The 26,969-nt window shown below is 39.4% G+C and overlaps 1 protein-coding gene and 1 long non-coding RNA gene across 4 annotated transcripts; one reads left to right on the top strand and one right to left on the bottom strand.

Moving 5' to 3' along the window:
• Nucleotides 1-14,775: 14,775 nt before the first annotated feature.
• LOC141620073 (uncharacterized) lies at nucleotides 14,776-15,576 on the bottom strand. Its single transcript, XM_074437039.1, has one exon. The coding sequence runs from the start codon at nucleotides 15,574-15,576 to the stop codon at nucleotides 14,776-14,778; it is 801 nt and encodes a 266-aa protein (XP_074293140.1).
• Nucleotides 15,577-20,950: 5,374 nt separating this feature from the next.
• Nucleotides 20,951-22,409, top strand: LOC141621796 (uncharacterized). 3 transcript variants are annotated; one of them, XR_012532678.1, is made up of 3 exons: nucleotides 20,987-21,667; nucleotides 21,883-21,939; nucleotides 22,164-22,409. It is a non-coding gene; the product is annotated as an uncharacterized LOC141621796 (long non-coding RNA). The 3 variants fall into 3 exon arrangements; XR_012532679.1 differs by having other exon boundaries at nucleotides 20,988-21,625; XR_012532677.1 differs by having other exon boundaries at nucleotides 20,951-21,667; nucleotides 21,883-22,409.
• Nucleotides 22,410-26,969: the final 4,560 nt, after the last annotated feature.

The raw sequence follows: 26,969 nt of genomic DNA, 5'->3' as shown, positions 1-26,969 counted from the left end.
TTCGTCAATTATTTTTAGTCGTGGATAGCGAAGAGGTTGATTGGAAATTTGATCGGAGTTCCGACAATGGTGACGATGAGGAGGAGATCTCAATTGTTGCGTTGTGGTTTGGTGTCGCTTATTGTCGGTTGATGACAGTAGCATGGAGTATCGACGGCGAATCGACAATGAGACCGCCGACAGAGTGACGGTTATCTGATCTTCATAGTAGAGAGAGAACCTGATTAGAGATAAAGAGACAGGGACTTGAGTGTTCATCGGCGTCTGGTGGTAGTGTTGGTGTTCGCCGGAGTTGTCTGGAGTAGTTGTGGTGGCGCCTACTGGTGGTAGTCGGGGCTTCACGTGGTGGTGCGTGTGGATTTGTAAGATAGATTTTGGGTAGTGTTTGTTGTTATTAATATGGAGTAATTGTTAATAAGTGGGGGTGGACAATGCGTTCTCACCGTTCTCACTGAGTGATCGTTCTCACCGAATCTTGACATATATATATATATATATATATATATATATATATATATATATATATATATATATATATATATATATATATATAGTAATAAGATCAAGTGAGTCCATGTCTTACATTTGAGTCCATAAGTTCCCTTTAGAGCCATTGGATGAGGAAGATGGAGGGTTGAGATTGGAAGCAAAAAGGAGGGGATTAAAGCTCATTAAACCCACTCTCTCACTACCTATACTAATTAATCACTAACTCTTCCTAATTAACTACTAATTTAATATATATACTTTTTTCCACCCACCTACTTATCTCTCATCCTCACAATTTCCCTCTTCCACTCTCTCTCTCAATCTCAAAACCCCTAAAATTGAAAACCCAACAAAATAAAAAAAAACACCCCCTCCCTTCCTCAACCCCACCGGCCACCGCCGACCACCACCCCCTACCCCCACGACCACCACCACCCACCTCCACCCCATCACCACAACCCTACCACGACACCCCCACAACCCCACACCACGCACCACCACCCACCAGCCCCACGGTCAACTCCCTTCACCACCCTCACCGACACCATATCCCCTCACCCTCACCCTCACGCACACGCACACCACCACCACCACCACCCACCAGCCCCACACACCTTTCCACCTTCACCCTCACCCTCACCGGATCTGTTTTTGCTGTGTCGTGTGGCTTTTTTTTTTTTTTTTTTTTGTTGTATTTCACCTCGTCACAGAACCCCAACATCATCTCCTTCATCTCTTATTTGAGATCTGAAAAGTAGTGGTGGCCGTGGGGATGGTCGCGGCGTGTCATGCGGCTGGTGGTGGTGGTTATTTTTTTTCTTTTCTTTTTTCTTGGTTGGTTCTCAGATCTTCATTGTTTAAGATCCACTTTTTTTTTTCAAATTTTGTTTCTTGCTGTGTCGTGCGGCGTGCCGTGCGTTTTTTTTTTCTTTTTTCTTGCTGTATTTATTTCAGATCTACCCTTTTTTTTTTTTTGTATTTATTCCAAATTTACTATTTTTTTATCTTCTTTATTTATTAAATATTCTTGTAAAGGTACAATTTCAGATTTTGTTTCAATATTCTTGTAAAGGTACAATGTCGTATCCTCATTTTTCTTCAATTGTTGTTATATTAGATCGTTTTATTTTAGTCTTAGATCTAATAAATAGATCCAAGGTTAAAATTACACTTTCCTCCATTAAAATTACACTTTTTTATGTTAAAATTATACTTTTTTTTGCTAGAATAACACTTTTTTCGGCTAAAATTACACTTTTTGTTGTTAGAATTACACTTTTTTCTGTTAAAATTACACTTTTTTTTGCTAGAATAACACTTTTTTCGGCTAAAATTACACCTTTTGTTGTTAGAATTACACTTTTTTCTGTTAAAATTACACTTTTTTCTGCTAGAATAACACTTATTTCAGCTAAAATTACACTTTTTGTTGTTAGAATTACACTTTTTTCTGTTAAAATTACACTTTTTTTTGCTACAATAACACTTTTTTCGGCTAAAATTACACTTTTTGTTGTTAGAATTACACTTTTTCCTGTTAAAATTACACTTTTTTTTGCTAGAATAACACTTTTTTCGGCTAAAATTACACGTTTTGTAGTTAGAATTACACTTTTTGTTGTTAGAATTACACTATTTTCTGTTAGAATTACACTTACCTCTATTGGACTAATGTTACACTCTCAATGGACTTGGCCATATTCTCATATTCTCATTGGACTAATGTTACATTCTCAATGGACTAAAATTACATTCTCAGTGGACTGAAATTATACTTCTCTGGACTAAAATTACACTTTTCTGGACTAAAATTACATTCTCCTTGACTAAAAATAACAATCTCATTGGACTGAAATTACACTTACCTGGACTAAAATAACACTTTTTGTCATTAAAATAACACTCGTAAAATGCTAAATTACAATAACTTGTGATAAAATGACAAAAATTCAAAATATTATTCGTTAAAATCACTCGAAAAAAATTGAAGTTAAACTTGTAAAACGCTAAATTCTCGAAAATATTTCTTAAAATTACACTTTTTGCTGTTAGAATTACACTCGCAAAATCCTAAAATGTCGAAAAATTGTCTCGAAAAAAAAAACGAAAAAAACGAAACAGTCGAAAAGTTGTCTCGAAAAAAAAAACGAAAAAAAAACCGAAACAGGAAAAATGTTAACAAAATTTTCATAAACTTTGAAGTATAAGACAAAATATGGTGTTACTTGTGAATGATAATGAATTAGTGAATGTATAATTAAAACTAGAGAGAGAAGTGAATTAATTAGTGTTAAGTGTGTTTTTTGCTTTCAATCTCAACCTTCCACCATGCATGATCCAATGGTTGTGGGAGGGACTTATGGACTCAAAAAAAAAAAGGGACTTAGAAGAACTTGACACTATATATATATATATATATATATATATATATATATATATATATATATATATATATATATATATATATATATATATATATATATATATATATAATATATCTGAAACCACTCATGTATTTTTTTTCCCGCCTACTACACAAATTTAGAGGTGGCAATCGGGTCAGTCAGATCGGGTTTGGGTCGGATCAAGCCGGGTCGGGTCATATCGGTAATGACTATATATATATAAAATACATAAACCACTCATGTATTTTTTTCCCGCCTACTACACAAATTTAGAGGTGGCAATCGGGTCAGTCGCGTCGGGTTTGGGTCGGGTCAAGCCGGGTCGGATCGTATCGGATTCGGGTCATTTCGGGTCAGCCATCCCTTTCGGGTCGGATCGGGTCGGGTTCGGGTCATTTTCGGGTCGGGTCATTTCGGATCAATTGATGTATCGGGTCGGCTCGAGTTTGGGTCGAGTCATTATCGGGTCGGGTCATTTCGGGTCAAATGATGTGTCGGGTCGGGTCAGGTTTGGGTCGGGTCGTTATCAGGTCCGGTTACTTTATCACATTACTTCAATTTTTTACCATTAAATTTAGTTTTTAGGCATAATTATTTGGTTAATTACTTCATTATTAAGTTAAACATAACAATCTAATTACAAAATCACATTCATTTTGATCAATACTAAGCTTAATAATTGTCGGTTCATCAATTTAATCGGGTAAGTATCGGGTCGGGTCAATATCGGGTCGGGTCTGGGTCGGGTTCGGGTCACTGATCATCGGGTCAAGTCGGGTTACGAGTCGTGTTCGGCTCGGGTTGGTTTCGGGTCACTGGTCATCGGGTCATGTCGGGTTATGGGTCATCATCGGATCGGGTCGGTTTCGGTTCCGAGTTGCAATATTTTCGGGTCGGGTCGGGTTGGGTTTGCTCGGGTTCGGGTCGGGTCCGACTTGCCAGCTATATACACAATCACCTACTAAATCCCAAATTCAATGGGCCTTATTTTTGTAGGGTAATATCCGTATAAAACCCCTTAAAATTAAGGACTATAACGCAATTTATCATGTGATTAATTGTCACAAACAAAAAAAAACAAGAGAAACGATAAAAGAATAAGAATCAACCTCAGGTCCTTTGTATAAAACGGCCTAAGAACAGAAATCAACGTAGATTTCCTCCTAATCGTTGCACCCAAGATCGTCTGAGACTATGCCCCTTGTGCTAGAAAGTACTCTCTAATTGCCTTGCAATATTGAGAGAGTTTTTGTGAGTTTTCTGATGTGAGATCTAGGATTTCAGAGAGAGTACCTCCAAAACCCTAATTTTTTTGTGCAAAATGAAAAATGATCAGGTCAAAAGGAGAGAAGCTCTCCTTTTGTTCATTCGGCCGTGAGGTTGCTTAGGGGAGGGAGTGGGCTTTCCACTTTCTCCTTATTTAACTCGTGGTCCGACTCGTTTTGCTAAATGTATATGACGGGTTTTTTTAATTATAAATCGTCATCCGTTATCAGTTATTAAAATATCGACTAGTAACATGAATTAGTCGACATATTAATACTTGTCCGACAATGACAATATTGTATAATTAATTCAATATACATTAATTAAACATAATCGTTTATATTTAATTTACGAATTAACCGCTTAATTCACCTTAGCCAGTATTATTTAATCCGTATTAAATAATTATCTCAACATCGCGTTTGACTAATTATTAGTCAATAACTCCGACTAACTGCTTAGTCATATAAGGCATCAACATGACTGTATTTTCATACCGTCACATCTCTCAAACGTATCCTATAGGTGTGACTTTTAGGGACCAGTTGATCACTGCCATCTATATGACAATAACGTCAAACTTATCTAGCAAGCCAACCGTTATTGATAAACGTGGACCAACTGATAATAATACAAAAGTATACCCTTTAATCCTTTTAGAAATTTATATGTCATTGCACTAACTGTGGAGGACACCAGCCCCAACAAGCTCCCACTTGTCCGTACAAGTGTACGTGCAATAACGTTATCCGCACTAACTGGAGGACACCGGCTCCAACAAACTCCCACTTGTCCGTACAAGTGTATGTGCGATAACCGATTCTCATATCCATTTAAAATTTCTCCCACTCAATGTAAAACAATTTGCAGATCCGTATCCTCAAAGGTCGTATTTTACAATCGATCTGTATCAAGAGTAGTTTCCCCGACTAGAGAGTAACTTAACTGATAAAACGAATCCGTATTCGAGCATGGCCATGCATTTCAGTTACAGCTCCTCGAGTGGCCCTGAGAAATATCGAGTACCTGATAAAGGCTGAATATTTCCTTCAACTCGACTCCTGCCGATCTAAGCACAGCATGAAATGACCCAGAAAAAATCTACTTGGCCCCCTGTTACGGATGACCGTGAGAAAGAAACCAAAGTCACCCAAAATCTGCCTTAATCTCAAGAGACAGTCGATAGTCAAAAGAATCGACTCTTAGGATCACCATGGAGGTCCTATCCACGACCTGGCACCGAATGTTATAAAACATTTAGGACTCCACGTCGTTGTCACAATTGTGTCCTACGAGATATCCGTATAACTCGCCTTTGTGATTGGTCAGTCAACCGTTTGACTTATGGCTCGTTGAACCCACCATCAACCAACGTCACAAAATAATTGCCAGAGTTATCAGCTCACTTGGGCAATTAAGGACCAAAAATATAATGTTTGTTCAGTTCACTTTGTGGTGTTCAAAATTGTCGTACAACTCCACATGAAAAACAAAATATATAAATATCAAAACGATGATGTCGTATAGAGTACACGAGAAAATGAATCTAATCCATAAAAGAGTACTACAACTCAGGAACACGTTTAATTCCCATGGAAATAACATGCCCTTCATGCTTATCTTGTCGTAATGGTTTAGTGAGAGGATCTGCTATATTATCATCTGTAGCAATCTTTTCTATCACTACCTCCTTTTGCTCCACGTAATCTCGGATTAGATGAGCTTTCCGTTGTACATGTCTAGACTTGTTGCTAGACTTAGGCTCCTTAGCTTGGAAGATGGCACCTCTATTGTCGCAATAGATGGTGATCGGGTCATTCGAACTAGGCACTACAGATAGTCCTTGTAAGAATTGACGCATCCATATCGCTTCCTTTGTAGCTTCAGACGCGGCATAGTACTCGGACTCAGTCGTAGAATCTGCTGTAACACTTTGTTTGGAACTCTTCCAGCTGACTGCAGCGCCATTAAGAGTAAAAACGAATCCAGACTGAGATTTCGAGTCATCTCGATCCGTTTGGAAGCTAGCATCTCACAGAACCGGTTGCGCATAGCTTTTGATCGCCTCCATAAGTCAATGCCCAATCTTTAGTCCTCCGTAGGTACTTAAGAATGTTCTTGGCAGCCATCCAATGTGATTCACCTGGATGCTATTGGAATCGACTTGTCATACTCAATGCATATGCCACGTCCGGACGTGTGCATATCATGGCATACATGATTGATCCTATAGCCGAAGCATAAGGAATCCGGGTCATGCGCTCTTTCTCTTCCGGTGTCTCTGGTGCCTAAGACTTGCTCAAATGCACCCCTGGAGCCATAGGAAGAAAACCCTTTTTAGAGTTAGTCATGCTGAATCTCTCTAGAATCTTGTCTATATAAGATTCCTGACTGAGAGATAACATCCGACGTGATCTATCTCGATAGATACGGATGCCCAAAATTCTTTGTGCCTCACCCAGATCTTTCATCTGGAAATGGTTCTTCAACCATACTTTTACCGAAGTTAAGAGAGGTATGCCATTCCCAATCAGGAGTATATCATCAACATACAATATTAGGAAGACAATCTTGCTCCCACTCGACTTGATACATAGACATGGTTCCTCGACCGATCGAGTAAATCCATTCTCTTTTATCACTTGGTCGAAGCGATGATTCCAACTCCGAGAAGCTTGCTTAAGTCCATAAATGGAATGCTTAAGCTTGCACACTTTCTTAGGATGTACAGGATCGATGAAACCTTCGGGTTGTACCATGTACAACTCTTCCTCCAAATAACCGTTTAAGAAGGCGGTTTTCACATCCATCTGCCAAATTTCATAGTCATGAAAAGCGGCAATCGCTAAGATAATCCGAATGGAACGCAGCATGACTACGGGTGCAAAAATTTCATCGTAGTGCAAACCTGGCACTTGGGTGAAACCTTTAGCAACTAGTCGTGCTTTATAGATATCTTGTTGACCTTCCACAGAATGCTTTATCTTGTAAAGCCATTTGCATTGAAGGGGACGAACCTTAGCAGGCAAGTCAACAAGATCCCATACGTTGTTCTCATACATGGAGTCCATCTCGGATTGCATGGCCTCAAGCCATAGCTTTGAGTCGGAACTAGTCATGGCACCTTTATAGGTTGCGGGTTCACTACTCGTTAAGAGCAGAATGTCATCTATGTCATGTTACTCGACCATACCAATGTATCTGTCCGGAGGAATAGAGACTCTTCCCGACCTCCTAGGTTCCTCAAGAATACTAACCGCAGCCGGGATTGAAGGAACTGGTTCCTCCAATGGTTGCTCGGTATTTGGTTCTGGAACCTCCAACAGCTCGAAGGTTCTATTACTCTTCGCGTTCTCGAGAAACTCCTTCTCTAAGAATGTCGCACTAGCCGCAACAAAAACACGTTGTTCGGTTGGCGAATAGAAGTAATGACCAAATGTTCCTTTAGGATAACCTATAAAGTATGTCTTGACCGATCGTGGGCCGAGCTTATCCTCGTGTCTCCACTTGACATAAGCCTCGCAGCCCCAAACTCGTATAAAGGACAAGTTAGGGACCGTTCCCTTCCAAAGTTCATATGGAGTCTTGTCAACAGCTTTAGATGGACTTCGGTTAAGTATTAGAGCAGCTGACAGAAGAGCATAACCCCACAATGAATCAGGTAACACGGTGTGACTCATCATGGATCGAACCATATCAAGTAGTGTTCGATTTCTCCGTTCGGACACACCATTCAAAATTGAGGTGTTCCGTGGGAGTTAACTGTAAGACAATCCCACAGTTCTTAAGGTGTTGATCAAACTCGTGTGAAAGATACCTGCCACCACGGTCTGATCGTAGTGTTTTAATCTTTCTACCCAGTTGGTTCTGTACCCGATTCTGGTATTCTTTGAATTTATCAAAGGACTCACTTTTATGCTTCATCAAGTAGACATAGCCATATCTACTTAAATCGTCCGTGAAAGTGATGAAATACCTATAGCCTTCTCGTGCGGTGATTGACATAGGTCCACACACATCCGTATGTATGAGTCCTAATAGGTCAGCAGCGCGCATTCCAACACCTTTGAAGGAAATTCGAGTCATCTTACCAATGAGACATGATTCACACGTGCCAAATGATTGAAAATCAAAGGTCGAGATAGCTCTATTCTGTATGAGCTGTTTAACGCGTTTCTCATTAATGTGTCCCATACGGCAGTGCCATAGATAAGTTTGATCTTTGTCACCAACCTTTAACTTCTTATTAATTACGTGCAATATTTCGGTGGTCTGATCTAAAACATAAATTCCATTCATGGAGACTGCCTTGCCATAAATCATATCGTGTAATGAGAAAATGCATATATTATTCTCTATTACAAATGAAAAACCAAGTTTGTCAAATGCAGAAACTGAAATAATGTTTTTAGATAGACTGGGTACATAATAGCAGTTATATAAAAATAACTCAAATCCGCTAGGAAGCTGGATCACATATGTTTCCCTCGAGACGGCAGCCACTCGCGCTCCATTCCCGACACGCAGGTCCACCTCACCCTTTACGAGGGGTTCGATGTTTCGAGCCCCCGCACATGATTGCACGAGATGAGAACCACAACGAGTATCTAGTACCCAAGTTCCGTAACTTGCGTGGTTAATCTCAATCATATGAATAAAAGAAGAAGAAGAAGAAGACATACCAACAGGAGTAACGCGACCTGCTTTTATGTCCTCATGGTATACAGGACATGTACGCCTCCAATGCCCAGTCTTGTGGCAATGGTGGCATTCCATGTTACCGGTCTTGCTCTTTGTCGTGCCTGGTGAGGTGCTCGACTCACCAGGCCCACTCTTACCCGATCCCGACTTCTTAAACTTCGGCTTACCTACTGCTAGGTCTGCCTGAGCTTTGCCCTTACCCTTGCCCTTGTTTGACACAACGAGAACATCCTGTTTCAGGCTCCCACTAAACTTCATGTCCTTCTCGGTCTGTACGAGAAGGGAGTGTAGTGCATGGGGACTTTTCTTCAAATCATTCATATAGTAATTGGCTCTAAAGAGCGCAAAACCATCGTGGAGTGAATGAAGCATGCGGTCAATCACGATATTCTCGCTGATCTTACAATCAAGTGCCTCCAGTTTCTCGACATTCTCAATCATGCTGAGAATGTGTGGGCTAACCGGTTGGCCCTTCTGGAGTTTCGCCTCAAAGAAGCGACAGGTATGCTCATAGGTCACGATTCTCGGTGCTTTCGAGAATTCCTTAGTGAGCGTGATGAAAATCTTGTTTGCACCTTGGGCTATGAAGCGTTTCTGCAAATTGGATTCCATTGCAAAAATGAGTACGTTCTTTATCGCACCCGCTTCCATGACGAAATCGCTATACGTGGCGATCTCATTAGCTCCGGCCGTGGGGCCCGGGTTTGGCGGGATGGGCTCGATCGGATATTTGAGCTTCCCACGGCAATGGCGGCATTCCGTAATGCCGCCTCCCGATCCGCGATTTGATCCATCATTCTTCAGTCGAGTAGACTGATTCATCTGATTCATGAAGATCCGAAGCCAGGACTCACGGTCCAATGTGGCGCTTGGCATTGGGTCGTTCATACGGCCAGCCATTTTGTTATTAGCAGTTTAAATGATCGTGTTCTACACTGAAAAATAAAGAAAAACAAAACGAAATAAGCAACTCATCGAGGTGATTTAAGTCTAATTAAAATTCATTTTAACGTGTAGACTCATTGCACTTGTATAATCGATCTGCCTCAAGAATTATACAAATGATCCCAAGACTCAATTTCTGTAAATTGATAAGCCAACTGTTTGGCTAGTTCTACCGTTAGAACTCTTGGTCGATAGATTTCCGTAAATCCTATCTTTAGTCCACCATAATCACAGGATCGTACGAGTGACCATAGTGTTGAGATAAAATAGGTCAATCAGTTCCAACTTACCCGACGTAGAAGGGGTCATATTATGCCTACCGACGAAGAAGGGATTCATTGGAGTTTGACCTATAAAGACTATTCTCAATTTTTTGGTTATACGAGGAAGATCCCATCAACTTAGTTTTAATTCATTTTAAGTGAACGAAAAACTAGCATTACGTGTATGAATTAACTTAGGTGATGGCTTATTAATTCCGTGTGACATCTGTATGTCATAGAAAACTAACGCGTAACCTCTATATGAGTCAGTTTTCATGCAAATATTAGGTGGTTTGGTTTTAGGCGGAATATGATGCAAACTATCGTTACGATGAAAAACATAAAACAAATGTAAAACGTAAATAAAAGTCCTAGTGTGGCCTATCCTAGCAAGATAAACATAATAAAACTTTGGAATCCACCGTTGGACCCGAGAAGCTTGTCTTGATGTTCCATCTTGATCCATGCAGCGGGAGTGAGCATCCGATCTCCATCTTTGGTCTTCTCAAAATTACAATTTAAAATTTACAAAATATAAACTTATTTACATTCTAAATTAAAACTGTAATTACAAGGAAAAATCCAAAACGGAGATGCGAGATCTCAAAATACAACCAAGACCGTGTTCCATCATTACGGTAACACGTTCTATTAAGGCCACACTAAGTTACAACTGTTTGTAAAATTAAATACGTAATAAAACATTCATGGCATTCAAAAATAACGATAAATAAAAGATGCATCAACTAAAACAAAATTTATTCGTGACATAATTCCGTAATTATGTTAAATTTATCCAAACCACCTTTTAACGATTAAAATTATGTGACAAAACCGCTTTTATCATCTAAATTTTTAATCCATTACAATTCGTTACTTTAAATCGCTTTAAAATAACTAAATGGTACGTGTGTGAACCGTTTCACAATCAAGCGATTGTACAACATCCGTATAATGTACATTTTATGGCCGAAAAAAAAAAAAAAACACGAAATTTTTTTTTTCTTTCACGGCTGGACCGTGAGCAAAACAAAATTTTTTTTTTTTCAGCAGCTCATGCCGAGAGCATTGGCAAATACCAAACATCAAAAACCTCGTGAAAAACGATTGAACAAAACAAGACCAATTGCAATTTTGATCTAATTCGTATAAAATTAAATCTACAATTGATAAAACTTTAACATATTGCTATGAAAACCGATTATAATAACAATATGCAATAATAAAACAAAACAAAACCAATCGATCGAGACACATCGACTGATCAGCCGAGAGCCGTATGGCACGGTTTTCAATGCACGAAAAAAAAAATAAGCGACGTGTATAACATGGCACGGTTTTCAAGGCAAAACAATATCGATTCAAATCGTTTTATGAAAATCACGATGAAAAATTTACGTGGCCTCGCTCTGATACCACTTGTAGAGTAATATCCGTATAAAACCCCTTAAAATTAAGGACTATAACGCAATTTATCATGTGATTAATTGTCACAAACGAAAAAAAACAAGAGAAACGATAAAAGAATAAGAATCAACCTCGGGTCCTTTGTATAAAACGGCCTAAGAACAGAAATCAACGTAGATTTCCTCCTAATCGTTGCACCCAAGATCGTCTGAGTCTATGCCCCTTGTGCTAGAAAGTACTCTCTAATTGCCTTGCAATATTGAGAGAGTTTTTGTGAGTTTTCTGATGTGAGATCTAGGATTTCAGAGAGAGTGCCTCCAAAACCCTAATTTTTTTGTGCAAAATGAAAAATGATCAGGTCAAAAGGAGAGAAGCTCTCCTTTTGTTCATTCGGCCGTGAGGTTGCTTAGGGGAGGGAGTGGGCTTTCCACTTTCTCCTTATTTAACTCGTGGTCCGACTCGTTTTGCTAAATGTATATGACGGGTTTTTTTAATTATAAATCGTCATCCGTTATCAGTTATTAAAATATCGACTAGTAACATGAATTAGTCGACATATTAATACTTGTCCGACAATGACAATATTGTATAATTAATTCAATATACATTAATTAAACATAATCGTTTATATTTAATTTACGAATTAACCGCTTAATTCACCTTAGCCAGTATTATTTAATCCGTATTAAATAATTATCTCAACATCGCGTTTGACTAATTATTAGTCAATAACTCCGACTAACTGCTTAGTCATATAAGGCATCAACATGACTGTATTTTCATACCGTCACATCTCTCAAACGTATCCTATAGGTGTGACTTTTAGGGACCAGTTGATCACTGCCATCTGTATGACAATAACGTCAAACTTATCTAGCAAGCCAACCGTTATTGATAAACGTGGACCAACTGATAATAATACAAAAGTATACCCTTTAATCCTTTTAGAGATTTATATGTCATTGCACTAACTGTGGAGGACACCAGCCCCAACAATTTTCTCATCTCGCATATACTTATCCTTTAATACGCAGCCACCCAATTAAGAGGATCTTCTAGCTGCCTCTTGCATTCTTTCCTAATCTAAAACCCTAACACTAGCCTTCGTCTAATTTTCCACTAATATGCTCCTCTGACTATTCTCTTGATTTTTCCGCAATCCAAGTGAAAGACATTGTTTTGGTAAAAATTTACCGAGTTATTGATTTAATTTGTGGGTTAAAGCGATTGATCTATGGCCTATGAACGAAATAAAATGCGAGGATAAAGACGAGTTAAAATGCAACGAAACTAGAGATGACACGAGGATTTTGGTGACACGGAAAACCCGATGTGGGAACAACCGCGGGGGGAGTCGGAATCCCACCAATTTGGCACTATAATCGAGACAAAAATAAAAAAAATACAAGGGTGTTTTTCTAGTGAATATTGCTTAGTAATTGATAGGGGTGTTGTTGTAGAAGTGTCGATGATCCTCTAATTGTGACTTGCTTCCCTTTATATAATTGTTGTCTTGCTAGGGTTGAGTCCACAATGTTTTCTTGCCTCTGCTCCTGGATTCCTGCGTCTGCTCCTGTAAAGTAGGGGGTAGTTGCTTGATAATAGGATGTGGTTGGTTGACTTTTCCATTCTTTTGTGCGTGAGGTAACAAACATAAATGTGTTTGTTTATCTTTAATCCAATGGTCCCCATTGCTCCAACTCATCAATCCTCTTGCTTTTTCTTCCACCAATGAGTAGGTGCCACGTCATCATGGATAAAAAGTGATATTTTTATCCCCAACAATTGCCCCCAAATTTCCGTCTCAATATATTTTAGGCGGAAATTTCTTCTTCGAGGCGCTAAAAACTGACGGGATTTGGCAGTGCTGTCGACTTTAAACTTTCCCTCAATTAATCTTCTTCTACCGTAACTTTATGTCCCCAACTACCCATAATTGCTGATGGGAATTTATGCCTCTGAACAAGCTTTTGCCCCTAGGTTCTGTCAAACCCAAGGCTACACTTGCTGCGGTTCTGGCTCTGAGGGAGAAGAAACGTGCTGAATATGCTTCCAAGCCAGCCGGGAAGAGAAAAAGCTGTCCATGCCTCTTCTTCTGGTATCCGTGCAAAAGGGAGATCTGCCTCTAGTTCAACCAAGGAGCAAGCTCTCATTGAGGTCACTCCTCTTACTACGAAGCCTCTTATTCCTGGATATGTTCCACCTCGTGGCTTTAACTCTGCTTCTATGCATCCCGTGCTTCTAAATCCAACCCTGCTTCTGAGTCTCCTGTCTCTGGGTCTAACTCTGCACCTGGATCCCCCGTTGGTGGTGAATGATGGATCCAGCTGGTGGATGCTAGGTCCAGCCTCTTCCTGACTCTACTGTTCTGCGTCTGGTCGGCATAGGTGCTTCTGGTGCTGAGAACCTCTGTCAAAACTTGCTTACGCAGTTTATGTGCAGCTGGTACCTGAGAAATGTTAGTAATGCAACCTAGGTGTATGCGATGACCTTCTAATGCATGATCTAGCGATCTAACCAATGTAGACACGTTATAAACTTATATGTCGTGAATGCAATGTTTATCAAATGTGTCGTGAGAAGGATCACGTTTGAGCGTGTGTTGCGAGTGTCGCGAGTGTTCTATCGTTTGCTTTGTATCTTGCCGTTTCTGGCGTACTTTGATTTGTGCATGCACGTTTTACGCTGTATGTTTGGCCATCGTTGTTTGATTGCTGGCTAAGGGGTCTAGTACGCCCACTCGTTCAGAGAAGCCAGGCTTGCGTGGGTTCTAATGCAGCACGGGAGACTGGTTGTCCCGGTTGTACGTGCTTAGCCACGGACACACGCCTTCTGTAGTAAATGCAAGTTCCACCAGATTAGTTTGCACTTTATTCAATAAGCCATTTATTTGAAAGAGCGTCTTAAATACACATAATTTTTAGACTAATTTTGTGAAAGATAATTCATATTCTTGAAGCGTTAACATGATGAATGTTTGCAAATAAAGTTCCTAAAACGAAAGAGCCTTTGCATTCCATAATATATGTTGGTAAAAATCTTCAGAGTCAGAAAATATTTAAGTCAAAAATATATGCTGGGATATTTTTCAGAACCAGAGAATGTTGAAATGTATGCAGGAAAATTTTTCAGAACCAGAAAATGTTGAAAGGTAATGATGTGCAAGAAAACATATATGAGAAAATGTTGGAGGTCAATCAAATTTCCAGAGCCAAAGAATATTTAAGGCAAAATCTAGAACCTGGCGGAGTTGCATCTGGTAGGCTGATGAGTAACCGGTTGTTGACCGTGATGGTCGCTTAGGTGAAACACTTTTTCAAGCCAATGATGTTCCAGCGAGGGATTTCCTCCTTTTTATCTGCTGGTAGGATGTCATTCTGCAGCCAGTCCTGGTACGATTTCATCCAGTCTGGAGTTTCTTCTTCACTGCTGGTGCTGCACAACACTCTTGCTTCCTGTTCAGGTTTCAGTATCGCTGGCTCCAGCACGTGGACAATTGGTATTGTGGAGATGGCTCCTGCTTTGAAGGTTGCCCCCAAGGTGGCTAGCGCATCTGCTTCTGCGTTCTGGTCTCTGGGGATTTGTTTGATGTTGAACGTGGCAAATCTGAGGGTCAACTCCTTTGCTACGTCTAGGTATGCCATCATCCTGGAGTCCCTGGCTTCATAAGAGTCATTTACATGGTTAACTATAAGTTTAGAATCACTGCAAACCTTGAGGTGTCTGATTTTCAGATCCAGAGCCAGCTTCAGACCCAGGATCAAGGCCTCGTATTCTGCTTCGTTGTTTGTGGCCTTGAATTCATATCGTACCGCCTGGACTATGAGATCTGCCTGGGGTGATTTGAGAACCAGTCCTACTCCTGCTCCTCTTGCGTTGGAGGCTCCGTCCACATGCAGTTCCCATACTTTTTCTCCTTTCTCTTCTTCCAGATTCAGAATGTCTTGTTCTGCCTGGTTCTGGAGAGCCGGACAGAAGTCAGATACAAAGTCTGCCAGAGCCTGAGACTTTATTGATGTACGAGGTTCAAATTTCAAGTCATAACCGCTCAGGTGCACGGACCACTTAGCCATCCTTCCTGACAATTCTGGTTTTCTCATGATAGTCTTAAGAGGATAGTTAGTTATCACGAAAATTGTATGAGACTCAAAATAAGGACGCAATTTATAAGATGTTGTAACTAGTGCAAGGACGAATGTTTCCAACGATGTGTACCGGGTCTCTGCAGGAAGCAGAGACTTACTGACGTAATATAATGAATGCTGCAATCCCTCTTGTACTAGCACTGCACTTACTGCTACTTCTGTGACTGAAGGACAGATACAGGAATTGTGGCTCTCCTCGCTCTGGCTTCAAAGAAGTGGTGGAGTGCTGAGATAATGTTTCAATTCCTTAAATGCTTTCTCGTGCTCCTCTATCCACTCAAATCTTTGAGTCTTCCTTTGGGGGTAGGTCTGCGTCGTCCTTCCCTCCTGTACTTCCAGACACCTTATTCTCGCTTCTGCTGTAGGGTCCTGATATTTCGCTCCTCTTTTCCACCGGGGCTTTCCTGGATACTGGGTCTGAATCATAAGTGCCTCTTATGGGTGCAGAGTCTTCCTCCAGCCTTATGACAGCAATTGCATTTGATTGTACTTCCTCAAAGGTGGTGCATGGATGCATGGTCAGGTCCTTGTATAACTCTGAATCCTGGTGCAGTCCTCGGCGGAAGGCTTGTATAGAGGTTGCTATACCGCACCTCGGAATTGCCACCTTCTCCTTGTTGAACCTGTTCAAGTAATCACGAGTAGATTCCTCAAACCCTTGCACTATCCGATAGAGGTCGTTGGTCTGCTTCTCTGGCTTTCTGCTGCTGGCGAACTGCTGGTTGAATGCATTAACTAGGTCGGCGAAGTTGGCTATACTTTTATTGGGCAGACCGACGAACCACTACAGGGCTGCTCCAGACAAGGTTGATCTGAATCCTTTGCACATACAAGCTTCCTTCAAGGGCCCGGTCGCGCTTATCGCCATTATTTTCTGCTTGTAGTGGTTGACGTGATCAAGTGGATCTGTGGTTCCGTCGTAAAGCGTCATGGCTGGTGGTACACATCCTTTAGGAATGCCAACGAGGGCTATGTCGTCCACGAAAGGTGAATCTGCATAGCTATCTCGTGTCGCTTTCTCTAATGGATGTGCTACGCCTGGTATCCTATACATCAGGTCCCTTAGCTCCTGGTACTGCTGCTCCAGCGAACTACCTGCTCCTGCAAGAGGGTTAGAAACAGGCGGGAAGGAACCAACAGGTGTAGCTCCTAACCAGGCCCCCCCAGAAAATTGGCCAGACACTGGGTGACTTGTCACTGGTGTTGCACTGATTATAGATCCTGGCTGCTATCCTGGTGTCTGCTGCAGACCTCCGATACAGGCTCCACTGATGAACTGGCTGTATGATGGAACTGCTGTGTTGATGACAGGTCCAGATTGCTATCCGGATGTCTGGCGTGCGGGAGTACCTGAAAAGGGTGGAAAGTCAGATCCTGACGGAGTATTAAACAAGGCATTACATGGTGTCTGCTGTAGGGTGGGTGGATTGTCAAATGACAAGCATCCCAATCCTCTGGGCTCAATGGGTTCACTAGGTGCTACTCCTGCAAGATCTAGCCTGGTGACTAGTTCTGATGGAATTGGTCGATTTGATCCTCCACCGCTGGTCAGATTCAGAGCCTCGGGAGTTGATGCTGGTTTGGGCTGGACTGCTGCTACGATCTGAGCGATCAGGTTCTGGTTGTCCTTCCTCAGATCCTCAACGGCCTGGCGCAGAGTATCCATCCCCTGAATCATCACCTGCATTGGATCAAGTATTGGAGGTCCTCTGCTTCTGAGAACTTCTACGCCTGATCCCTTCTGGATCGGGGCCCTGGACGCAGCTTCACCTCTGCTGGGGCTGCTTTCCCTGCTAGATCTGGGCTGGATGGGCGCGCCTGCTGCCTTGGGTATCTGCGGCGGTTTAAGAGGTAGAGGTAGAGGCAGAGGCATGGTTCTGGGCGACATGCTGATGGGAACCATCTGGCTGGATGCTGGAGCAGCGCTTACTGATCCTGCAGATGTAGGGGAGAGTCTTGCTCCGGAGGACATGGCTGACATACTCTGGGCTGGATGGGCGCGCCTGCTGCCTTGGTTATCTGCGGCGGTTTAAGAGGTAGAGGTAGAGGCAGAGGCATGGTTCTGGGCGACATGCTGATGGGAACCATCTGGCTGGATGCTGGAGCAGCGCTTACTGATCCTGCAGATGTTGGGGAGAGTCTTGCTCCGGAGGACATGGCTGACATACTCTGGCTGCTGGAAGGACTCTGGCTGGTTCCGTACATGGTGACGGCTGGTTCAGTCTTGCAAGATTTGGCTATAGAAAATGATCAATATGCCCCACGGTGGGCGCCAAACTGTTTTGGTAAAAATTTACCGAGTTATTGATTTAATTTGTGGGTTAAAGCGATCGATCTATGGCCTATGAACGAAACAAAATGCGACGATAAAGACGAGTTAAAATGCAACGAAACTAGAGATGACACGAGGATTTTGGTGACGCGGAAAATCCGATGTGGGAACAACCGCGGGGGGAGTCGGAATCCCACCAATTTGGCACTATAATCGAGACGGAAATAAAGAAATACAAGTGTGTTTTTCTAGTGAATATTGCTTAGTAATTGATAGGGGTGTTGTTGTAGAAGTGTCGATGTGTGGAATGAGATGATCCTCTAATTGTGACTTGCTTCCCTTTATATAGTTGTTGTCTTGCTAGGGTTGAGTCCACAATGTTTTCTTGCCTCTGCTCCTGGATTCCTGCGTCTGCTCCTGTAAAGTAGGGGGTAGTTGCTTGATAATAGGAGGTGGTTGGTTGACTTTTCCATTCTTTTGTGCGTGAGGTAACAAACACAAATGTGTTTGTTTATCTTTTAATCCAATGGTCCCCATTGCTCCAACTCATCAATCCACTTGCTTTTTCTTCCACCAATGAATAGGTGCCACGTCATCATGGATAAAAAGTGATATTTTTATCCCCAACAGACATCAAGCTTAGGACGAATTTAATAAGCAAAGGTAGAGTTCTAAGTTTATTGATCATTTACTTGGTATTGTTTTATTTTTACCTATTTTCTGAATAATTTAGTTTCAATGGAGTGATTTCTTGATGTTTATGTATGTATGTTATTATTATATTGATTTGGCTAATGAAGGCTTCAATTACTAAAATATTGTTAAACAATGCAACCGGGGGAACATTTACGATGAATAAGACAGTATGATGACGAATTGACGATGGAGTATGTAAGTTCAGTGTTTAATTTTATGGCTAATATTCGCCCTCTTTTTTCATTTCAATGATGACATGTTTAAAAATTTAATTAAGTTCTCTTTCTATTCGATTTTTTTCTTCCCCAATCACCCAAAACCATAAATGCTTAAACACATACATTTTCTTCTGTTTTTAAATATATATAGTCATCATTGTACTTCCCTTCTTCGTGCTCTATAATCGTTCTCCAATTCATTTCTTTTAATTGCAAATTCATCTCTTTCTCCTATATTCCTGTAAAATATTTCAAATACAAATATTTTTTCACATATCTTGGTAACCTTTTCATTCAAATTTAGAGAAATATTGTATCTTATCAGTTTAATTTTACAAATTTGGAGTTGAATCTGTTTCCAAAACAATACTCCAACAGTCAAAACATATCAATGGTTCATACTTTATATGAATCAATCCTTGCTACTCCAAAACATATCAATGGTTCATACTTTATATGAGTAATTGTTTCTCATGTTTATTTGGTCGTTTTTTTTTATCTATACTCCCTCCGTCACAATCATTTGTTTGTCGTTGATCAAAATATTTATCACAAAGAATAAAAAAACAAACAAATGATTGCGACAAAGGGAGTAAGTTTTTAGTGAAACTTGCTTACGTATGTAGTTAGTGACTGAAGTGACCAGTTTCGAGGACACATGGTTGTGGTAAACTGAATGATTAGTAACTCACTTAAGAGACCACGCATGCTACTTGAGAAATTTACTTTACTGTTATAATGATTTCTCAAATCTAACAAATGAAATTCCTCTACTTTTATATACTTTATACTAATATCTGTTAGAGCTATTGTATTTGAGTGTCTAATGCATGTATGAGATGCTATGGCTAATGGGTTGATTTAATAGAAGTTTACTGAATTTAAAAAGCATCAAATTTAATCAGTTCTCTTGATCTACATTTTCTTAGTTGATTACTTTGTACTTCTAAATTGATATGTATGAAGATCTATTGTCTGCTTTACCTTTCATTTCATTTCACCCATGGAAGTAAATTAATGTGTAACTAGGCTACATGGTTTAGGACTTCCGAAAATATTCTCTTAGCACCTCTCCTTGTGCGTTACCATATGACTTGACAACATTTGTGCTTTTGAAGATGGATTTATACTCTTTGACTCGGCTAATGATAGAGCCCATTTACTCTACTTTTGTTTTTAACTAATAGTCATTTGGATTGAGATTAAATTCTATTTCTTATATATTCCTTACGTCTCAATCATTTGTTTTGCCTTTGATTAAATTACCCCTCACAAAAAAACAAAGAGAGCAAACAAACAATCGGAACAAAATAAGTACAATTTTAGTTACTACACATTCTTTGTTTTAAATTTTGACAAGATTCTTTTTCCCTTATTGATACGGAGCATTATATTATTATATATGATCAATTGTCTCAGGAGGGACTAAGGGTGTAAAAAATACATGGATTTGCTACTTGGTTAGTCCATCTTGGTAGTAAGACTAAATTCAACTATGATGCCTCTTTATTCAAGCGTTGGTCACAACTCACAAGAGACATTATGGAAGCCCCTGATATGATGCTCCTTTATTCAAATCAAGGGGCATTGGACTGGGCATGGTGATAACTCGCAAGAAAGTAATAAAAGAATGGGAGATTTGTTTATCACAGGCATAAAATCACTCATAAGTCATAAGGCCATCTTAGAGTGCGTTATTGTCATTAGTCGGTATTCTTTTTTTTTGGGTATTTATCTCATGTGGGTCAACTGCTAATCATCAAGTTGCTCATAACTTGACAAAGTCCAACCCTATGTATTTGATGATGATGGAAGAGGATCCGTGAAAAATGATCAATTTGTATTGATGGATATTAACCAATTTAAATCATCATGAGTATTCAGAGAGCACCGTTAACTAATCTAAACTGATGTAAGAAAATAGTTGGTAGACAATTTATAGGATTATTCTATGAAAGTATATTTCGACAATTAGTTTATGATATCAATTAGTTTGAATTTGAATTCATGAGTATTCCTTATTAAAACTCGCGCACAAGACTACAAGTTATCTCACGTATTTTGTTGACATTCTAATATTATTTTTAATTGATTTGTTCATTATATTTTTTTTGGGTGGAGTCAATTGATTCGTAGGAGGTTATCTATGTAAACTATTCGAATATTATGCTATGAGAATATCAAATGAAATTATATCGGGTATTAAGCTAGTATGTATATATAGAGTTGGGATCCTGTAAATTGTTTGTGCTCACAAATCTAGACTATTGAATAAACCAAAATAGACAGCTAAGATTCAATCAAAAAACAAAACAAACTACTCCATTTCCAATTTCCTGATTCCACTTCGACGCCATGAAATGTAATATTCACCTTCTAATTATTTCAATTATTCTTATTATTTATGGCGTATTATAGTAAATTGGAGCATAACTTTGTGAATTTCAAGTTTTATCATGTTTGTATTTGCATATAATTGCTTCAGTTGTCAACGAGTGTGGTATAATGCCCGATCAATTGATTGATTTGGCGATTAGGAAAGGCGTTTCGTGATATTCGTTGAATTTTCGGCAGTTGCACCTAATTGTTGAAACCCTAGACAATTTGTTAAATCATGCAAATGAGCTTGGGCCTTATCCGAATGGAGGAGAGACGAACCACTTAACAACATAAGGGAGGTTTCATCCTAAAACCAATTGGTAATAGGAGGAGTAACCCCTTGGTTATAAAGTTGTACAATCTCTCTTTCTCTCTTTCTCGTGGGACACTCACACACATGTGGGTTAACCAAATTCATTTTCCGAAGACAATTTCGAAGGTTTGAACTCTAGCTCGATTTGTTATTAGGATATGGCTTGCGGTATGATTAAGGAACTTCTGCCATTTTTTTCCCCAAATTGTAGCAATTGATTACTTTTTTTTCTATTTATTTGATTTCTACATCCTTTTGAGTTATAATTGTTATGATTGAAGAAGTAATATCACATGTCTCCCTCTTAATTAATTCTTTCATTGATGTACACTATTTTTGAACGGTGCTTGTTTTCTGTCTCATCCATTTGTTTTCTGTCTCAGCTTGATTGACTCAAGACATTAAACTTATTATGTTTGATCGGTGTTCACTCAATAAAGGTGAACTCTATCACAAATTTTTATCAACTGTTGCACCAGATAAAATGGACAAAAACCGTGAATAACAATGAGTAGAAATCTATAAGATCCATGAGAAAAATTCAATTTCGTGTTGTATTATTTCAGGAAATTGACCATGCTATTTAGATACTTGGCTGTCTTTTTCCCCAATATTGTTTGGGCTTTGTCTTTCCTGACGGTGTTGCGTTCTCTTGAACTTTCAGGTGAGCCGCTGGGATTTTGAAGGTCACTTCTGCAATATCCATTCAAGTACCTGTAGTTAGTTCTCTAATAATAAATGGGAAGCAGGTAGTAGTAATAGTAGTTAGGTCAGTTCAGGTCATGGCGTCATGCCAAGTATGTTTGTATTCCCGTTGAGTTATTGCGGATTTGTGTATATTTCTGCTCTATTATCAAGTACTACTTTGTATGTTCAATTACCAAGTATAGTTGTCTGGTCTGATATTTTATTTTGAGTGCCCTTCTATATTTAATAATATTCAGGGTAATAATAACAATAAAATATCACTTAAGAGTACTACAAGTGTAACACAAGAATAATACAAGAATAACACAAGAGTTACAATGGAATAACGGTAACGACCGGATAACGATAATATTAGAATAACAATAGAATAACATGTGGAGTACTACAAGAGTAATACAAGAGTAACACAAAAATAACACAAGAGTAACAATGGAATAACGGTATTTGAGTAACAATAGAATAACACATGGAGTACTACAAGAGTAACACAAGAGTAATAGAAGAGTAACACAAAAATAACAACACAAGAGTAACATAGCACTAACACAAGAATAACAATGGAATAACGGCAACATCAGACTAACAATAGAATAATACGTGGAGTACTACAAGAGTAACACAGGAGGAACACAAGAATAACAATGGAATAAGTAAATAACGGTAATATTAGAGTAACAATGGAATAACATATGGTCAATCTAGTCATCAGCAAGCTGGATAGAGGTTGCTTGGCCAATTGATAACACATTATTTTAACGACTTTTGACTCATATTTGAGCTCTTATTTAGTCTTATTTGTTACCCCATTCATTATTATTCACTCATTTTAGGAAGTCTTTTGTCATATTTTTGTTATCAACATTCTTGTTTACAGTTGTAAATCCTAATTATTCAATTCCGAATATTTTCTTTCTTTCGAGGAGTTACGTTGAATCGTTGATATATTTCATTTTCTTCCAAATACAGAAAAATTTGGTTTCTTTATTAGATTTAAAATTACAGTTTTGTATAATGGCTAGCATTATTGTTGCCAGAGTCCTGAACCATTGCGGTGAATCTTATATAACGAACCAAGATTACGTGACTGATCACGATTTAAAGTTTGTATAATTTGACAATTATGTTCCATTAAAACATACTAAGCCTTCTATTCTGCCATTATCGTTGATGGCGTTTGAGAAAAGTTCAACTGTCTTACTGCAAATCTCAGTATATGGCGGTGTTCCTCTATGTTTCAAGGCAGCACTTAAGGTGCTCTAATTTACGGAGTATCAAATACTGTTACTGGTATCACAAACTTGAAAGAATGATGTTATAACAGTGAACAAGAAGTAGTTTTCTGCAATGCTGATGCTATAAGGGTGAGAGGGCAAATACCGTGAAAGGATATTTAGCAACAAAGCCAACAAATGACAACCAAGACATTCCCCTATCTCTCAATCTGGCACAAATGACAAATAAATGGTACGAGTGGTCTCAAATTTCGACTCTTTTTGCTTCCATTTAATAGCTTCCAAGTATTGCAAACCACACACATTTGCAAACGAAAATTTGTGCTGACGTTGCATTGTTTATTAGATTCAATCTAAGCCGTGTATTTCTATTTATCTAGTGGTCTAGATTTGTGATCACAAACTCACCATAAGAACCAAACTCACGAGATCCCGCCATACCAACTGTAAGTTTTTATAGTCTAAAATAACACGTTCTAATCTCATAATGAACATGTATCAACTGAATGCGGAAGCGATAAAAGAGATCGATTACTTACCTCCAGCCATTGCTTGAAATATTTGATCCGTCTTAATGAATAACCCTAAATCTGACTTGGTTTCCAAACCCTCAGTCTCACAATTTAGATGGTGTATTAATATAATACTTATTTGATTTATGGAAATATCTTACATTCTCCCACTTGGTCCATTTAACAAGAGACACAACATATGGATCATGGCGATGAATTCTCTTAGAGCAAGAATTAATCTTCCATGTATCACAATATATCAAGTCACTCACACAACACACATTTAACTTAATGAGTAAACCCCATGTTTACTCGAGGTTCAAACAAAATAATATTTCTCAACATTACTTTATAAATATGCGCATATAAATCCAAAAGAGAAAATATCCAATTTAATAAAAGTTTCTTACAAAAACTTAATGAATGTACTACATAATGGAACTAAGTCCCATTCTCACTATATGATCCTTGAAAATCTTAATTGGCATGCCTTTAGTCAAGGGATCTGCAATCATCAACTCTGTGCTAATGTGTTCAATGATCACTTTCTTTTCCTGAACACGCTCCTTTATGGCTAGATACTTTATGTCGATGTGTTTACTTCGACTTCCACTTTTATTATTCTTAGCCATAAACACAGCAGCTGAATTATCACAATACATTCTTAGCGGCCTACAAATAGAGTCAACAACTCTAAACCCAGATATGAAACTTTTCAACCAAACACCATGCGAGGTAGCCTCAAAACAAGATACGAACTCAGCCTCCATAGTAGAAGTAGCCGTCAAGGTTTGCTTCACACTCCTCCATGACACAGCTCCATCAGCTAGCATAAAAACATATCCTGATGTGGATTTACGTGAATCTATGCAGCCTGCATAGTCAGAGTCGGAGTAACCTACTACTTCAAGATTCTTAGTCCGTCTAAACATAAGCATGTAATCCTTAGTACCTTGAAGGTATCTCAATACTTTCTTTGCAGCCTTCCAGTGATCAAGACCTGGATTACTCTGATATCTTCCTAACACTCCAACCGCATATGCAATGTCGGGTCTGGTACAGACCTAAGCATACATAATGCTACCAACAGTTGAAGCATATGGAATATTCTTCATTTGTTGTCTTTCAATGTCATTCCTGGGGCACTGGTCCAAGCAGAACCGGTCACCTTTCACAATTGGTACTACACTTGGTGAACAATCTTTCATCTTGAATCTTTCAAGTACTTTATTGATATAGGCCTCTTGAGACAACCCCAAAATGCCTCGAGATCTATCTCTATGGATCTTAATGCCAATGACATAAGATGTCTCACCCATATCCTTCATATCAAAATTACTTGAAAGGAATTGTTTCACCTCATGTAGCAACCCTTTATCATTGGTTGCTAGCAAAATAGCATCCACATACAACACTAAAAAACAAACTTTACTCCCACTGACCTTAAGATATATACATTGATCCATTATATTTTCTTCGAAACCGAATGAAGAAATAATTTCATGGAATTTCTTATACCATTGGCGGGAAGCTTGTTTTAAACCGTATATGGATTTATTTAGCTTACAAACCAAATGCTCACCATCTTTAGAGAAGAATCCTTCATATTGTTTCATATAAACCTCTTCCTCTAAATCACCATTGAGAAATGCTATTTTCACATCCATCTGATGTAACTCGTAATCAAAATGAGCTACTAACGCCATGATAATTCGAAAAGAATCTTTCTTTGATACAAGAGAAAAAGTCTCTGTGTAGTCAATTCCTTCCCTCTGAGTGAATCCTTTAGCAACGAGTCTTGCCTTATATCTCTTGATGTTTCCAAGTGAATCTCTTTTAGTCTTATAGACCCACTTGCACCCAATAGGTTTTACACCACCAGGCAATACAACGAGATCCCAAACTTCAATAGATGCCATAGAATTCATCTCATCTTTCATAGCATTCAATCATAAGTTTGAATCTGTAGAACTTAGGGCTTGTGAAAACGACATAGGATCATTATCAGCTCCAATATTATAATCCAATTCTTGTAGATATACTTCATAGTCATTAGGAATAGCCGATCTCCTTTCACGAATAGATCTTCTTAATGGAACTTGTTCATCCTCATGGTGAACCTCTTCCTCATTATGATCTACCATATTTTGATCAACATTTTGTGGTGTTCCGGGTGTAATTCCGGAGCAGGATTGTGACCACTTAAGCTTGTAGAATGATGTCGTTGCTCGTCTCTTCCTTTCACTCTTTCCTGTCAAGATGAACAAACTGAGGGCTCGACTTGGGGCCGAACGTACTCACTCCGACGCTCAAGTCAGTAAACTTAGAGAGATAAGTTTGTATGTTAACTTGGCAAAGTATATTGTAGAGAGATAAGGGAGTTTATACCAGATTTCCAGTTAGTTTCTCAATGAGAGATGTGGAGTATTTATAGACTTTCACCTTTTGTCACGTAGTGGCCAAGTGGCCAAGTGGCATAGCAGGTGGAAAGACTGTCTTACCCTCGGCCGAGGGACCCATGACAGGCCGGCAGGCCTGGTTGACTCCATGCCGAGGGGACCGGATGTGAGTATACGGATATGCCTCTCGGCCGGCTAGTTGCCGAACCGAGACCCAAGTGACAGGCCGACAGGCTTCGTCGGTTAGGTCACTTTTCTTTTGACTTGTTGTCTTTTAGCCTTGACCTTGGTCAATATGTTGACTTGGTCAGCGGGTGCAGAATATGCCCCATCAATTTGCCCCCAGCGTAGTCTATGCCGTGGTATGGACCTTCGATGCGTGGTGAGCGTATTCTGCGCATGTCGAACTTCTTCCTCGGCTTGGTCCTGTTCAGGCCGTACCATATCCCCCCTCCACATGGTTGTGTAATGGACATCGAATGTGGAAAAGAAAATGGCGCTGGCCGAGACCAAGGTTGGGAATGCCGTGTGCTTTTGATTGCCCCCGGCCGGTGCTGCTAAGCTTGGTTGATCAGCTGGCCGTTGGCAAGTAGATACCAAGAAGCGTGTCGAAGAAGAT

This window comes from Silene latifolia, chromosome X (assembly GCF_048544455.1).
Source record: "Silene latifolia isolate original U9 population chromosome X, ASM4854445v1, whole genome shotgun sequence".
NCBI lineage: Eukaryota > Viridiplantae > Streptophyta > Magnoliopsida > Caryophyllales > Caryophyllaceae > Silene > Silene latifolia.
Note: the sequence above shows the minus strand (reverse complement) of the source record. Positions and strands in the feature narration are given on the sequence as shown.